Raw genomic sequence first — 13,144 nt, forward strand, 5'->3', positions numbered from 1 at the left:
TTCCAGGAGCTGTGCTGGTCGACGGTCAGGATGTGGCCTTGCCCTGGAGTACAGCTGGGGGCCTCAGTGTCTCCCGGGCCTCTTCCTCTTTCCTGCTGCTACGCTGGCCTGGTGCCCGCATCCTCTGGGGAGTGTCTGACTCTGCAGCCTACATCACCCTGGACCCCCACCACGCCCACCAGGTATGCCCAGAGGGCAGGTGAGTGGCTGGGCCTGGCCGCTGTGGGCCTGGATTTGACTGTCCTGTGCCCACTCCTGTGGCCCAGGTGCAGGGTCTGTGCGGCACCTTCACCCGAAATCAGCAGGATGACTTCCTGACCCCTGCCGGCGATGTGGAGACCAGTATCACCGCCTTTGCTAGCAAGTTCCAGGTGGCAGGCAAGGGAACGTGCTCCTTGGAGGCCAGCACTCCGCTTTCCCCCTGCAGCACCCACACTGAGCGCCAGGTTTTCGCGGAAGTAGCCTGTGCCATCCTGCATGGCCCAACCTTCCAGGTAGCCAGCTTGGGGGCCCTTGTCCTGTTTGCCCCTGTAAGATGGGATCAATACCTGCCTTGCCATCCTTCTGGGCTCCTGGGAGGGCCTTGCTCCGAGCCATGCCAGGGCTGTTGAGCACCGGGAGGTGGCAGTGGGGAATCCATGGGGAGGAGCTGACCCATTTCCTCGTCTCCCTCCAAGGAGTGCCACGGGCTGGTGGACAGGGAGCCGTTCCACCTGCGCTGCTTGGCAGCTGTGTGTGGCTGCGCCCCTGGCCGGGACTGCCTGTGTCCCGTGCTCGCGGCCTATGCTCGGCGCTGTGCCCAGGAGGGTGCCCTGCCTTCCTGGAGAAACCGGACCTTCTGCCGTGAGTCTGCTTATCCAGCCAGCTGCACCCTTGCACTCCTTCCAGCACAGGGGGATCCAGGGGCTTTGCAGCAGGGAAGGGTCCCAGAGGGATCTCTGACCTCCGCAGATTGCTGGCTTTGCTTTCTTTCGGAGGCAGTGGGGCAGAGCAGCCCCTGACCTGCATGTGTCTCTGTGCCCAGCTGTCCCGTGTCCCGGTGGCCAGGAGTACCAGGAGTGTGCCCCAGCGTGCGGTCACAACTGCGGGGAGCCTGAAGACTGTGGGGAGCTGGACAGCTGTGTGGCCGGCTGTAATTGCCCCCTGGGACTGCTGTGGGACCCCGAGGGCCAGTGTGTGCCCCCCAACTTGTGCCCCTGCCAGCTTGGGGCCCGTCGCTATGCCCCTGGCAGTGCTGCTATGAAGGACTGCAACCGCTGGTGAGAGCGGAGACCTGTGGGGGGAGGCTAAGAGCTTGGGGGTGAAAAGGTGGAGCTCAGAGAAACGGGTGACAGATGTGGGGAGGATGGCATGCCCATCAGAGCGCTGATCACATCCCTCGGTTGTGGAGCACTTTAGGGCTTATAAAGCACCTTTATGTACATTACCTTATTTAATCTTATTTCTTGTGTGCATGCTAAGTTGCTTCAGTCGTGGGATTCTATGGACTGTAGCCCTCCAGGCTCTTCTGTCCATGGGATTCTCCAGGCAAGAGTGCTGCAGTGGGTTGCCATGCCCTCCTCCAGAGGGTCTTCCCCCACCCAGAGAGCGAACCTGTGGTCTCCTGCAGTTTCTTGCCTGCTGAGCCACCAGGGAAGCCCAATACCCTAATAAAGTAGGAAGTAGAAGAATTGTTGCCATTTTGCCGATGAGGAAACTGAGGTGCAGAGAGGCTAAACAGCTTGCAGAGTCACAGAGCTTGTTAATGACTAAGGACAGAACACAAGTCTCTGAATTCCAGTTGAGTGTGGTCCAGAGGCTCCTCTAAGAGTTAGGACATACAGAGAAGTTCCAGATCGACAGACACTGTGCCAGAGTCCAGGGTTTGGTGGGTGAGACTTCAGTGAAAGCCTTTTCCCACTGGTACTGGGAGTAGGGTTGTTCAGTATCTTGGCCCCTCCCCAGAGCCCAGAGAATGGCCCCTACTGGTGTTGGGGCAGGCTGGCAGTGTGTAATCCCAGGTGTGGCCAGGTGCCTGTCACACTTCTTGTGCTTGGGGCAACTGGGGTTGGGGGTGAGACACTCAGGTCTCTAGCATCGGAGCTGGACCTTCCCACAAGGTTAGGGGCTCTGGACCCCCTGGGATCCTGAGGCTGTCCCAGGGCAGGTCAGGGGCCTGGAAGTGAGGTCTTTCCCCTTCCTTCCAACCTCCGGCAGCGTCTGCCAGGAGAGGGGCCTCTGGAACTGCACTGCTCACCGCTGCGCTCCGCCCCGGGCCTTCTGCCCTGGTGAGCTCGTCTATGTCCCTGGAGCCTGCCTCCTCACCTGTGACAGCCCTGACGCAGCCCGCCCCTGCCCACCAGGCAGCCCGAGGGGCTGTGTCTGCCCCCCAGGCACCGTGCTGCTGGTATGTCTGGGAGGGGCTCCGCTAGCCAGCGCCCTGCCCTGGCCCCTGGCTGGGTGTAGCTGGCAGGGAGGGGACACCAGGCAGTCCTCCATGGAGCCCCTTGTCCCCGGCCTCTGCTAGGAGGAGCGCTGCGTGCCTCCCGAGCTCTGTCCGTGCCGTCACAGCGGCCAATGGTACCTGCCCAACGCTACAATCCAGGAGGACTGCAACCTGTGGTATGTAGGCCCTCCCCTGTGACCTGTGACCCTGCGACTAGTGACCCCTGGCTGGGGGTTGGGATGATGGGTGGTGTGGGATATCCAGACAGACCTGGACAGTGGAAGCTCCCAGCATCTCTCTGACCTGAGCGTCTGTCTGGCGTTGCCTGGAATCTAGACTGCTGCCTCCCCGGCATTCAGCCGGCCCCACCCCCTGCCCCAGGTCCTGGTCTTCCTGATGGTTTCCTCTCCCCCGTTGCCCACAGCGTGTGCCAGGGTCGCCAGTGGCACTGCACGGGCCAGCAGTGCGATGGACGGTGCTGGGCGTCAGGCGCCCCTCACTATGTGACATTTGACGGGCTGGCCCTCACCTTCCCCGGGGCCTGCGAGTACCTGCTGGTGCGAGAGGCCAGCGGCCAGTTCACGGTCTCCGCCCAAAACCTACCCTGCGGGGCCAGCGGCCTCACCTGCACCAAGGCGCTGACCGTGCGGCTGCAGGGCACCATCGTGCACATGCTCAGAGGTGGCTGTGACATTGAAGGGTGATGTGGGCCAGGGAGGAGGGCCCCCACCCGGGTGGCGTCACAACTCTGCGGGGACAGCTGAGGCCTGGGGTTTCCCACATCTCCCCACTGCTAGCCATCAGTCCCAGGGTGGGGAGCTGCTGACTCTTCTCTTGGTTGGGAATCCTGATTCTGGAAGGCTCCAGGAAATTAAAGCCCAGAGAGGTCTAACGACTTGCTCCAAGTCACACGGCTGGAGAAGCAAAGGAAAGGCTGGAGGGGAGGGAGGCTGGGAGGGCCTCATGGGGATCTCGGAGCCCCTGGACCCCGATGCCGGGCCTGAATGCCTCTGCTCTCCCACAGGCAGGGCAGTGACAGTGAATGGGGTGAGTGTGACGCCTCCCAAGGTCTACTCGGGCCCCGGGCTGAGCCTGCGCCCCGCTGGCCTCTTCCTGCTCCTCAGCACCCGCCTGGGCCTCACCCTGCTCTGGGATGGAGGTCAGCACCCCACCCCCCAGTCATCTGACCCACGCCCTGTAGCTCCCCCCCGCAAAGTCTTCCTCTTGCACACATCTGATCGGAGTCTCCAAATTACGCTTTCGTCATTACATCTTTCTGCCTTATGAAAGCAATACCTCCTCACCAAAAGAAACAGTTTAAAAAAAAACAGCAAGTTTTAGAGAGAAGAAATAAAAAGAAATCTCCTAACAGCCCACCCCCCAACCCCAAGCAGCGGGTGATTTAGAAATAACTTGTTACTGAGAAATCAAAGGAAATCCAAACGGCCCCCGGTGTGGGCAAAGTCATCTGCAGTGATGCCTCTGGGGCTGGAGGGTGTCACAGTCCGTCCTGGACTTGGGAATCTGCCCTCTGGAGATTTTCCGTACCCCGCCTCCAACCTGAGTTTAGTTAAGAAAGTAGGCTCTCACTTCCTGCCCTGAGCCCTGCATAGGTAGGTCTCACGTCTGTCACTGCCAAGCATCCGCCCCAAACACGAGGGAGCTAAGGGGTTGGTACCCTTGTCAGATGGTCAAACCGGCGCACATGATATAGGCGCCTAGGCCTTCTCCCCACTCCCTTAGCTCAGTTAGTAAAGAATCCGCCTGCAATGCGGGAGATCCGGGTTTGATTCCTGGGTCAGGAGGATCCTCTGGAGAAGGGCATGGCAACCCACTCCAGTATTCTTGCCTGGAGCATCCCATGGACAGAGGAGCCTGGCGGGCTGCAGTCCATGAGGGCTGCAAGAGTCAGACACGGCTGAGCGACTAAAACACCACCTCCAGCAGGTCTTCTCCCCACTCCCGGCCCTGAAGAAGCCCCCCAGATCCGTCTCCAGAGCCCCCCTGCCACACTCTCTGTCCAGGTACCCGGGTCCTGGTGCAGCTGTCCCCCCAGCTCCGCGGCAGGGTGGCTGGCCTGTGTGGAGACTTCGATGGAGACGCCAGTAACGACCTCCGGAGCCGCCAGGGGGTCGTGGAGCCCACCGCTGAACTGGCTGCCCACTCCTGGCGCCTCGGTCCTCTCTGCCCGGAGCCAGGGGACCTGCTGCACCCCTGTGCCGTGAGGATGGGTCGGAGAGGGGGGGGAAGGTGGAAGGGGGCAGCTGCCGGAAGCCGGGGTGGGGGGTGGTTCCAGAGGTGGGGTGCTGTACAGGGGTCTGGCTGGTCCACGGGGGCATCCCTGCAGGTGAATGCACACCGGGCCGGCTGGGCCCGCGCCCGCTGCGGGGTAGTGCTGCAGCCACTCTTTGCCCGGTGCCACGTGGAGGTGCCCCCACAGCCGCACTACGAGCGGTGTGTGTATGATGCCTGCGGGTGAGAGGGGCAGGCCTGGGGACCCGGCGTGGGTGTGGGTGTGTTGGCGGGGGAGTGGTGGTGGGGTTGACCGCTCCCTCCCACAGCTGCGATTCGGGGGGCGACTGTGAGTGTCTCTGCTCGGCCATTGCCACCTACGCAGACGAGTGTGCCCGGCACGGGATCCATGTGCGCTGGCGCAGCCAGGAGCTCTGCCGTGAGTGTGCCCAGCCCTCGGTTTGCGTTACCCCGTCTCGCCACCTGCTCAGCTCCTTTGGGGATATTTCTGGCCTGAGAGCCATTCATTCATTCCTGGAGTGCTGACTATGAGCCAGACGCTGTCCTAGGTGAACCAAACATGCTGAGATCACTGCTCTGTCGCAGAAAGCCTTGGCAGGTGCCCAGCAAGACATCCACCCCATCCATACACCCCGGTGCCCTCCACACCTCTCTTTGGGCTGGCTCGCCCACTGCTGTTGCTTCTTGGGGCCCTTGCCTCGCAGTGACCCAGGCCTCTCTCCTCCCCACCCAGCTCTGCAGTGTGAGGGGGGCCAGGTGTATGAGGCCTGTGGCCCCACGTGCCCTGCCACGTGCCAAGACCACCGTCCCGAGCCTGGGTGGCCCTGCCAGGCCGTCACCTGTGTGGAGGGCTGTTTCTGCCCCGAGGGGACTCTGCTGCACGGTGTGTAGGGTCAGAGTGGGCAGAGGGGAGGAGGCTCTGGGTAGGGGGGTGCGGAGGGGCCACAAGGCCGTGGTGACGGCGTGCCTCTTTGGCTGGAGCCCTGCCGTCTGTACCCTCAGGAGCCATCTGCTTGGAGCTGGCTGCCTGCCCGTGCGAGTGGGGGGGCAGCTTCTTCCCGCCGGGCACGGTGCTGCAGAAGGACTGTGGCAACTGGTGAGCGGGGCGTGGGGTGTGCCCCCGTGCCCTGGGCTGGCCAAGCCCAGCGCTGCCGCTGATACCCGGATGCCTTGTCCTCAGCACGTGTCGGGAAAGTCAGTGGCTTTGTGGGGACGACAGCGGCCGCTGTGTGGAGCCCGAGCCTGTCTGTGCGGAGGGAGAGACCCCATGCCAGGAAAGCGGGCACTGTGTGCCCCACGGGTGGCTCTGTGACAACCAGGATGACTGTGGCGATGGCTCAGACGAGGAGGGTGAGTGTCCTGGGTGGCGTGCGGCAGTGACAAGTGGTCGGTCAGGCCTCTGATGAAAGCGCGTGTCCTAGGGCCGCTTCCTAAGCTGCAGGTCCAGTTGCCAGCCACTTGTGGGCAGGGTTCAACCCCGGTTTCTGGTGTTGGGGCTTCTCTGGGAGCCTCTGTGGGTGTCCTGAGCCTGCCGGCCCTCTCTGCCCCAGGCTGTGCCACCCTGGGCTGTGGCGAGGGGCAGGTGTCTTGCAGCTCCGGCCGCTGCCTGCCCCTGGTCCTGCTCTGCGATGGGCAGGATGACTGTGGAGACGGGACGGATGAGCAGGGCTGCCCGTGCCCCCAGGACTCGCTGGCCTGTGCCGATGGGCACTGCGTGCCCCCAGCCCGGCTCTGTGACGGGCACCCCGACTGTCTGGACGCTGCTGATGAGGAGTCCTGCCTGGGTTAGTGGTCCCTATCCCGGCTCCAGCCTACCAGGCACCCGTCTCGTGAGCCCCCACCTGCCTGCCTCTCCTCCTTCACCAGTGCAGGTTCTGGCTGAAAAGTGGGCACCTGCAGGCATGTGAGAGAGGGCATCCTGAGGAGCAGTACCCTGGGACCAGCCCCTCTCTCTGGCTACAGGGCAACTGGACTGCGCCCCTGGAGAGGTGTCCTGCATCGATGGTACCTGCCTGGGGGCCATCCGGCTGTGTGACGGAGTCTGGGACTGTCTGGACGGAGCTGACGAGGGGCCTGGGCACTGCCCCCTCCCCTCTCTGCCCACTCCCCCTGCTGGTACCTTGCCTGGCCCCTCTGCTGTCTCCTGGGAGACTGCACCTACCCCCCTGGCCAGCGTCAGCCCTGGTGAGCCTCCTGGAGGAAAGGACATTAGAAAGCTGGCATCTTGAGGCCTGGGAGGGAGGGGACAGGGTCTCGGGGGAGACCTAGGGGCACATGTTGGGGGCGGGGGTAGGAGTAAGGCACAGACCAGCTTCCTGGAGACAACGGAATGAAGGAGGGGAAGGGAGAGAGGACTGAAATGAGTCCAAACCTTCTTCCCAGGAGTTCAAAGCCGCCTCTAAACGGCCGTGGCGTCTGTTGGGAATTCTTGGATTAGGGGAGAGCTTTAGGAAAACCAATCGGTTATCAAAATGAGGGAGGGACGGGACTTGGGGAGGGGCCGAAGGTAGGGGGAGGGCCGCGCGCAGGGAGGGGGCCCGGAGGGGCTTGGAGAGGGCGGCGGCGGTGGAAGGGCCCGCCGGCCTGCGGGGAGTTGGTCCGCCCCACCGGGGTCTAGCAAGGACGTCCCCGCAGCGCTGCCCTGCGGCCCCTTGGACTTCGCGTGCGGCAGCGGCGAGTGCGCGCCCCGGGGCTGGCGCTGCGACGGCGACGGGGACTGCGCCGACGGCAGCGACGAGAGCGGCTGCGACCGGCCCTGCGCGCCGCACCACGCGCCCTGCGCGCGCGGCCCGCACTGCGTGGCCGCGGAGCAGTTGTGTGATGGCGTCCCGCATTGCCCCGACGGCTCGGACGAGGGCCCGGGAGCCTGCGGTGAGAGCCCGGCCGCGACACGCACTGGCGGGCGGGTCGCCCTCTCTTCCCACCCCAACCCCGGCGCCCCCGCTAGAGAGAGTGACTTGGGTCTAAGGCATCCGAGCCTGGAGCGAGTTTTGTGCTCCTTGAATATCTTCTGAGAAACTCTCGGAAAACTTCTTCCCGCCCACGCAGCCTGGGGAGGGCGTGGAGGAAGAGAGTAGAAAGGGCTTTCTGTCTTTGATAAAAGGGCGGGCCTGAGTGGCTTTGCCGCAGGGGGTGGACCTGTTTGGGGGGCTCCCCTCAGCCTCTCCCCACCAAAACTAGGGGGTCCTTTTGTGTCCCTGCAAGTCAGACCTTCACTGTCCTGACCACCGGGGTGGTGGGGGGCGGGGGGAGCTGTCCATAGGCCCCGTTTCCTCCCCTCCCTGTGGCCTGCCTTCCTGCACCCTCCCAAAGGTGTCTCTGAGCCAGGCTGGGTCCCCTGTGATTTTTGTCTCATACTTGGCCTCCTCCAGGGTTCCCTGGTGACTCAGGGGTAAAAGAATCCGCCTGCAAGGCAGGAGATTTGGGTTCGATCCCTGGGTTGGGAAGATCCCCTGGAGAAGGAAATGGCAACTGACTCTAGTGTTCTTGCCTGGAGAAGCCCATGGACAGAGGAGCCTGCTGGGCTCTAGTCTGTGTGGTCACAAAGAGTCAGACATGACTGAGATTAACATTTTGGGCTTTCTAGGTGGCGCTAGTGGTAAAGAACCCTGCTGCCAGTGCAGGAGACACTGGAGACTAGGGTTCGATCCCTGGGTCGGGAAGATCCCCTGGAGAAGGGGATGGCAACCCACTCCAGTATTCTTGCCTGGAGAACCCCATGGCCAGAGGAGCCTGGTGGGCTACAGTCCATGCTTTTGCAGAGTCGGAAGACTGAAGTGACTTAGCATGCATACAACTCCTCCATGCCTTTGGAGCCGTACCCCTTGCGGGCTCCATCCAGCTATTCCCTTGCAGGAGTCTCTTCCGCTGTGATTTGACTCCCCAGTTGTGCCTGAACCCCCAGCGGCTCTGGGATGGGCTCCCCACCTGTCCCCGGGGTGAGGACAGTGTGGGCCTCCCCTGGTGGAGGCCAAGTCTGATGCGAGCCGGGGACGTGGCTCCCTCTTCCACCTAAGTGTTTTCTCTTCTCTTCCCTCAGAGGGGCTGTGGGCCGCAAGAGGCCCCAACCAGACAGGGCTTCCCTGCCCAGAATACTCCTGCCCGGATGGCCTCTGCATCCATTTCCAGCAGGTGAGGCTGAGGAGCGGGTGGTGCGGAGGCCAGAGCCCCCGGTACCCTCAAAGCACGAATCACTCCGACCCCACTGTTCTGACCCCAGGTGTGCGACGGGCAGCCCGACTGTGAGCTGGCGGGGACGGCAGGGCCCTCCCCAGAGGAGCAGGGCTGTGGGGCCTGGGGGCCCTGGAGTCCCTGGGAGCCGTGCAGCCAGACATGTGGGCCCGGGGCGCAAGGCCGGAGTCGCCGCTGCTCGCCCCCAAGCCTCCCGGTGCTGCGGCACTGCCCCGGCCCGGAGCGCCAGACTCGGGCCTGCTTCGCAGCCGCCTGCCCAGGTGAGGGGAGTGCCTGGACTCCAGGAGCCCAGCGTGGTGGGCAGGGCTTGCGGAGAGCAACGGGGAGGAGGAGGAGGGCGCTGGGCCCCCCAGCCTCACGGCCGCTCCCCACCCCGCCGGCTGGCCCTCACCCCCCACAGAGGACGGTGCATGGACCTCCTGGTCGCGCTGGTCCCCGTGCTCTGAGCCGTGCGGGGGCGTCATGGCTCGCCACCGGGAGTGCCACCCACCCCAGAATGGCGGCCGGACCTGTGCCATGCTACCCGGGGGCCCTCCCAGCACCCGGGAGACCCGTGAGTGGACGGGAGGCGGGCATGGCAGAGAGAGGGTGGAGGGGCGGTGGTCGGGGTAGCTTGTCCCCGATGGGGACCCACCCGCAATGACCTCTTTCCAGGGCCCTGCCCTCAGGATGGCTGCCCCAGCGTCACCTGCTCTGGGGAGCTGGTGTTCCATGCCTGCGCCCCTTGCCCTTTGACCTGTGATGATATCTCTGGTCAGGCCGCATGCCCCACCAACCGGCCCTGTGGCGGCCCAGGTAAGGGGGCTCTGGACCTGGGGTGCAGGGGGCCTGTCCACCCAGCCGAGCTCTCTGCAGGGAGGCCTCACTCCGGGCCTCCCTCAGGCTGCTGGTGCCCTGCGGGGCAGGTGCTGGGTGCCCGGGGGCGGTGCGTGTGGCCACGACAGTGCCCCTGCCTGGTGGACGGCGGCCGCTACTGGCCCGGGCAGCGCGTCAAGACAGACTGCCAGCTCTGCATCTGCCAGGATGGGCGGCCCCGGCGCTGCCAGCCCAGCCCAGACTGCACGGGTGAGCCCGACCCCGAGCCTTCCCGAGGGACTCTGGTCTCCCCTAGACTGCCCGGCCTCCCCCAGCCCTGACTCGTGGCCCCCCTCCTCAGTGAACTGCGGCTGGTCAGTGTGGTCCCCCTGGGCTGAGTGCCTGGGCCCCTGTGGGAGCTGGAGCATCCAGTGGTCCTTCCGGAGCCCCAACAACCCCCGCCCGGCCGGTCGAGGGCACCAGTGCCGGGGCCTCCACCGCAAGGCCCGCAGGTACTGCGCCCCAGGAACTGCACCTCCAGCTCCCATCTGGGAAGCTGCCGCGTGCACCCTTCCTCACTCGAGGTGCTTCCACGGGCCGGAGCCCAGATGAGGACCACCCCCATTGTGTGCCCCTGTTAGTCTAAACACCAGGACTCCTAGCACATCTTTGGGGACCCCTGGCCTTCTGCATCAGTTTTATGCCCAGTAGGTCCAAAAGGGGGATGTAGGGAGCCCACAGGTCCGGGGGTGGGTACGGACCTTCTGGTCTGCACCCTGTGCCAGGGCGAGTAGCCATATCTGCCTGCCCAGCTCCCTCTGAGACTGGCTCTACTGGCCAAGGGCCTTGGCACAGATTGCTTCCACCCCCCTCTCTTGGATCAGCTGCAGTCTGTCTGGTTCAGGGGTGGGGTCAGGGTGATGGGATGATCAAGTATCCCCTGTGGCCCAGGACTCTCCAGGACTCGTTATCACCAAAAGTCCCAAGTCCTGGGAAACGCCTCCCCCAGGCAGGCCAGGGTGGGCTGGTCACCACGTGAGGGGCGGCCCCCTGCTTCCCAGGTGCCAGACAGAGCCCTGTGAAGGCTGTGAGCAGGACGGCCAGGTCCACCGTGTGGGTGAGCGCTGGCGAGCAGCCCCCTGCAGGGTCTGCCAGTGTCTGCACGACGGCTCGGCACGCTGCTCCCCCTACTGCCCACTGGGCAGCTGCCCCCAGGTGAGGCGGGCCAGGGGGCGCCCGGGTGGGCAGCAGGGCTGGGATGGGGAGTGGTGTGTAGAGGCCAGAATTGTGGGCGGCGGCTGATGGAGCGGGCTGGGGATGGGCAGGTGGCCAATTCCGCACGTCCAGCCCGGCGCTTGCATCCACAGGACTGGGTTCTGGTGGAGGGAGTGGGGGAGTCCTGTTGCAGCTGCGTGCCACCTGGTGAGTGGGTCTGGGGGGTGGCAGAGGAGCTCCAGGGGGAGGAGGATGGCAGGGAGTCAGAGGTGGCTGCACGGAGTCCCGGGGGGCGGGGGTGGGGGCGGCACTGGCTACCCCAACCTCAGGGTGAGGGGAGCCTGGGTGGTGGACGCTGGGCAAGGAAGGGGCCCTCTGAGTGGGGGTGGGGGCCCCTAAGGCCGGGCCTCAGTCTCTGCCCGCCTCCTCTGACCTCCCCCACGAGGTCACCCTTGAGATACTTTCCTTTCTCTGGTTCCAATGGGCTGGATCTGGCTCCCTTCCTGTTCCCTCTAAGAGCAACCGTGACCAAATTGGACTTTTCAAGATCGTCTTTACTTGGAAACTGAGTCATAAATAAAACAGAACACAAAGGCTCAAAAACGGATGCACTTTGGGGCCCAGATTCCATATCTTAAAAGTGCACCTACAGGCTGCTGAGGGTAGGAGAGCGCCCGCCTGCACAGTGGCACAGGTGGCTGACTGCACAAGTTACGTGGCAAGTGGGGACCAGACTTGAGCCTGAAAGACCTCTTCCATCCAGAGATGCCCTATTCTGGTGCCCACAAAGGTCCCCTATTAGCGACAGCAGCCCTGATGAGGAACTGAACTGCAGCCGCTCGGTCCTGGCCCCTGAAGTGGCTTTGGGCAGGTGGTTTTAGTTTGTGTTCTCAAAATATCTTCGGTGGAAGCGAAAACCCCTGACTCACTCAGGGAGGGACCTTTCCCAGCTGTGGGAGGGGGGCGCTGTTGCCAAAGCTCCCAGGGAAGTCTTGGGAGATAAAGTGCTCCAACAAGTGGAGAGAGGTGAGGGCCGGGGCCTAGTGTGAGCCTGTGTCTCTCCTCCCCCGCCTCCAGGAGAGAACCAGACGGTCCGCCCCATGGCCACTCCCATGCCTGCTCCGACCCCCAGCCCTCAGATCGGAGCCCCTCTGATCACCTACCTTCTGCCTCCCCCTGGAGGTAAAGGCCACGAGCTGTTGTTAGGCCTAAGAGGGGTGTTGCTGAGGGGTTGTCCAGCCTGGGAGGGGAGACCGGATCACTGGACTATACCTCTTGCCTCCCATGGGGAGGACAGTTATCCTAAGGATCTAGAACGTCAGCCCAACCTGTTTCCTCCCTACCCCTGCCCTCCCTGGACCAGCCTCCAGTGACCCTACAAGGTCAACCGGGTAGGCTTTCAACCCTCCACAGCACCCCTTGTGCCTTCCTAACTATGGCCCCAGCAGGCTCCAGCCCCTCTCTTGTGCACCTAGATCCCTGCTATTCACCCCTGGGCCTGGCCCAGCTCCCAGAAGGGAGCCTGCCTGCTTCCTCCCAGCATCTGGAGCACCCCGCCTGGGCTGCCATCCTGAGGCCTGACCCGGGGGCGCCAGGCTGGAGCCCCATGGAGCACGCTGATACTCAGGGGCACACCCCGCCTCACTACCTGCAGCTCGACCTGCTCCAGCCCAGGAACCTCACTGGTCAGTGGGGAGACGGTAGAGGCCGGGGCTGGAGGAGGAAGGGGTGGAGGATGGCAGGCTGGGGGTGGCGCTTGCTGCTTTAGCTTTGCCCCCTGCACCTCCCCCAGGCATCATGGTGCAGGGAGCTGGGTCCTCAGACTGGCTCCAGGTCAGCAGTGATGGTCTACACTGGCACAGCTATCGTGACATCCGGCCTGGCATTCAGCCTGCACCCCAGGTACTGCCCACTCGGGCCCCCTGGACCAGTGACCCACCATGCCCTTTTGTGTGGGGCCCACAGTCTATGTTCCCAAGGGGTTTCTTGTTTCTGGAAGGACATTTCCTACTTTAGAGGCTTGTTCAGTACCTGTTAGTAGCAGGGACAGTGATCTGGGGGGCAGAAGGGCTGCAGTTGAAAGGGCACGATCGAAGTGGCCCAGATGGGGGGCGGCTGTGGGAAGCCCTACTGCGGAAGGAGGGAGTTGGGGTGACAGCAAGTTCAGTGAGGGCCTCGGGGCGTGCGGAGAGCAGCTGGGCACAGCTCTGCCCTCCTGGGGCTAGCATCCTCCCCAGGGAGCCTCAGATGGTAAAGAGTCTGCCT

At 63.8% G+C, this 13,144-nt stretch overlaps 1 protein-coding gene across 1 annotated transcript in view; it reads left to right on the forward strand.

Annotated features, from left to right (window-relative positions):
• The window catches only part of LOC138439608 (SCO-spondin), a 54,192-nt gene that overhangs the window by 8,964 nt on the left and 32,084 nt on the right, over nucleotides 1–13,144 (forward strand). Inside the window, exons 14-41 of the mRNA XM_070292393.1 lie at nucleotides 7–182; nucleotides 267–494; nucleotides 678–843; nucleotides 1,025–1,259; nucleotides 2,197–2,386; nucleotides 2,507–2,601; nucleotides 2,850–3,106; nucleotides 3,450–3,584; nucleotides 4,450–4,646; nucleotides 4,773–4,900; nucleotides 4,987–5,096; nucleotides 5,412–5,561; nucleotides 5,681–5,774; nucleotides 5,859–6,028; nucleotides 6,229–6,462; nucleotides 6,641–6,862; nucleotides 7,313–7,549; nucleotides 8,718–8,809; nucleotides 8,898–9,129; nucleotides 9,270–9,422; nucleotides 9,524–9,664; nucleotides 9,752–9,934; nucleotides 10,026–10,176; nucleotides 10,726–10,879; nucleotides 11,032–11,086; nucleotides 11,957–12,061; nucleotides 12,355–12,564; nucleotides 12,672–12,781. Of these exons, the coding sequence (XP_070148494.1) occupies nucleotides 7–182; nucleotides 267–494; nucleotides 678–843; nucleotides 1,025–1,259; nucleotides 2,197–2,386; nucleotides 2,507–2,601; nucleotides 2,850–3,106; nucleotides 3,450–3,584; nucleotides 4,450–4,646; nucleotides 4,773–4,900; nucleotides 4,987–5,096; nucleotides 5,412–5,561; nucleotides 5,681–5,774; nucleotides 5,859–6,028; nucleotides 6,229–6,462; nucleotides 6,641–6,862; nucleotides 7,313–7,549; nucleotides 8,718–8,809; nucleotides 8,898–9,129; nucleotides 9,270–9,422; nucleotides 9,524–9,664; nucleotides 9,752–9,934; nucleotides 10,026–10,176; nucleotides 10,726–10,879; nucleotides 11,032–11,086; nucleotides 11,957–12,061; nucleotides 12,355–12,564; nucleotides 12,672–12,781 (4,610 nt within the window). The remainder of the gene's footprint in view (nucleotides 1–6; nucleotides 183–266; nucleotides 495–677; nucleotides 844–1,024; nucleotides 1,260–2,196; nucleotides 2,387–2,506; nucleotides 2,602–2,849; nucleotides 3,107–3,449; nucleotides 3,585–4,449; nucleotides 4,647–4,772; nucleotides 4,901–4,986; nucleotides 5,097–5,411; nucleotides 5,562–5,680; nucleotides 5,775–5,858; nucleotides 6,029–6,228; nucleotides 6,463–6,640; nucleotides 6,863–7,312; nucleotides 7,550–8,717; nucleotides 8,810–8,897; nucleotides 9,130–9,269; nucleotides 9,423–9,523; nucleotides 9,665–9,751; nucleotides 9,935–10,025; nucleotides 10,177–10,725; nucleotides 10,880–11,031; nucleotides 11,087–11,956; nucleotides 12,062–12,354; nucleotides 12,565–12,671; nucleotides 12,782–13,144) is intronic.

Source organism: Ovis canadensis, chromosome 4, assembly GCF_042477335.2.
Source record: "Ovis canadensis isolate MfBH-ARS-UI-01 breed Bighorn chromosome 4, ARS-UI_OviCan_v2, whole genome shotgun sequence".
Classification (NCBI taxonomy): Eukaryota; Metazoa; Chordata; class Mammalia; order Artiodactyla; family Bovidae; genus Ovis; species Ovis canadensis.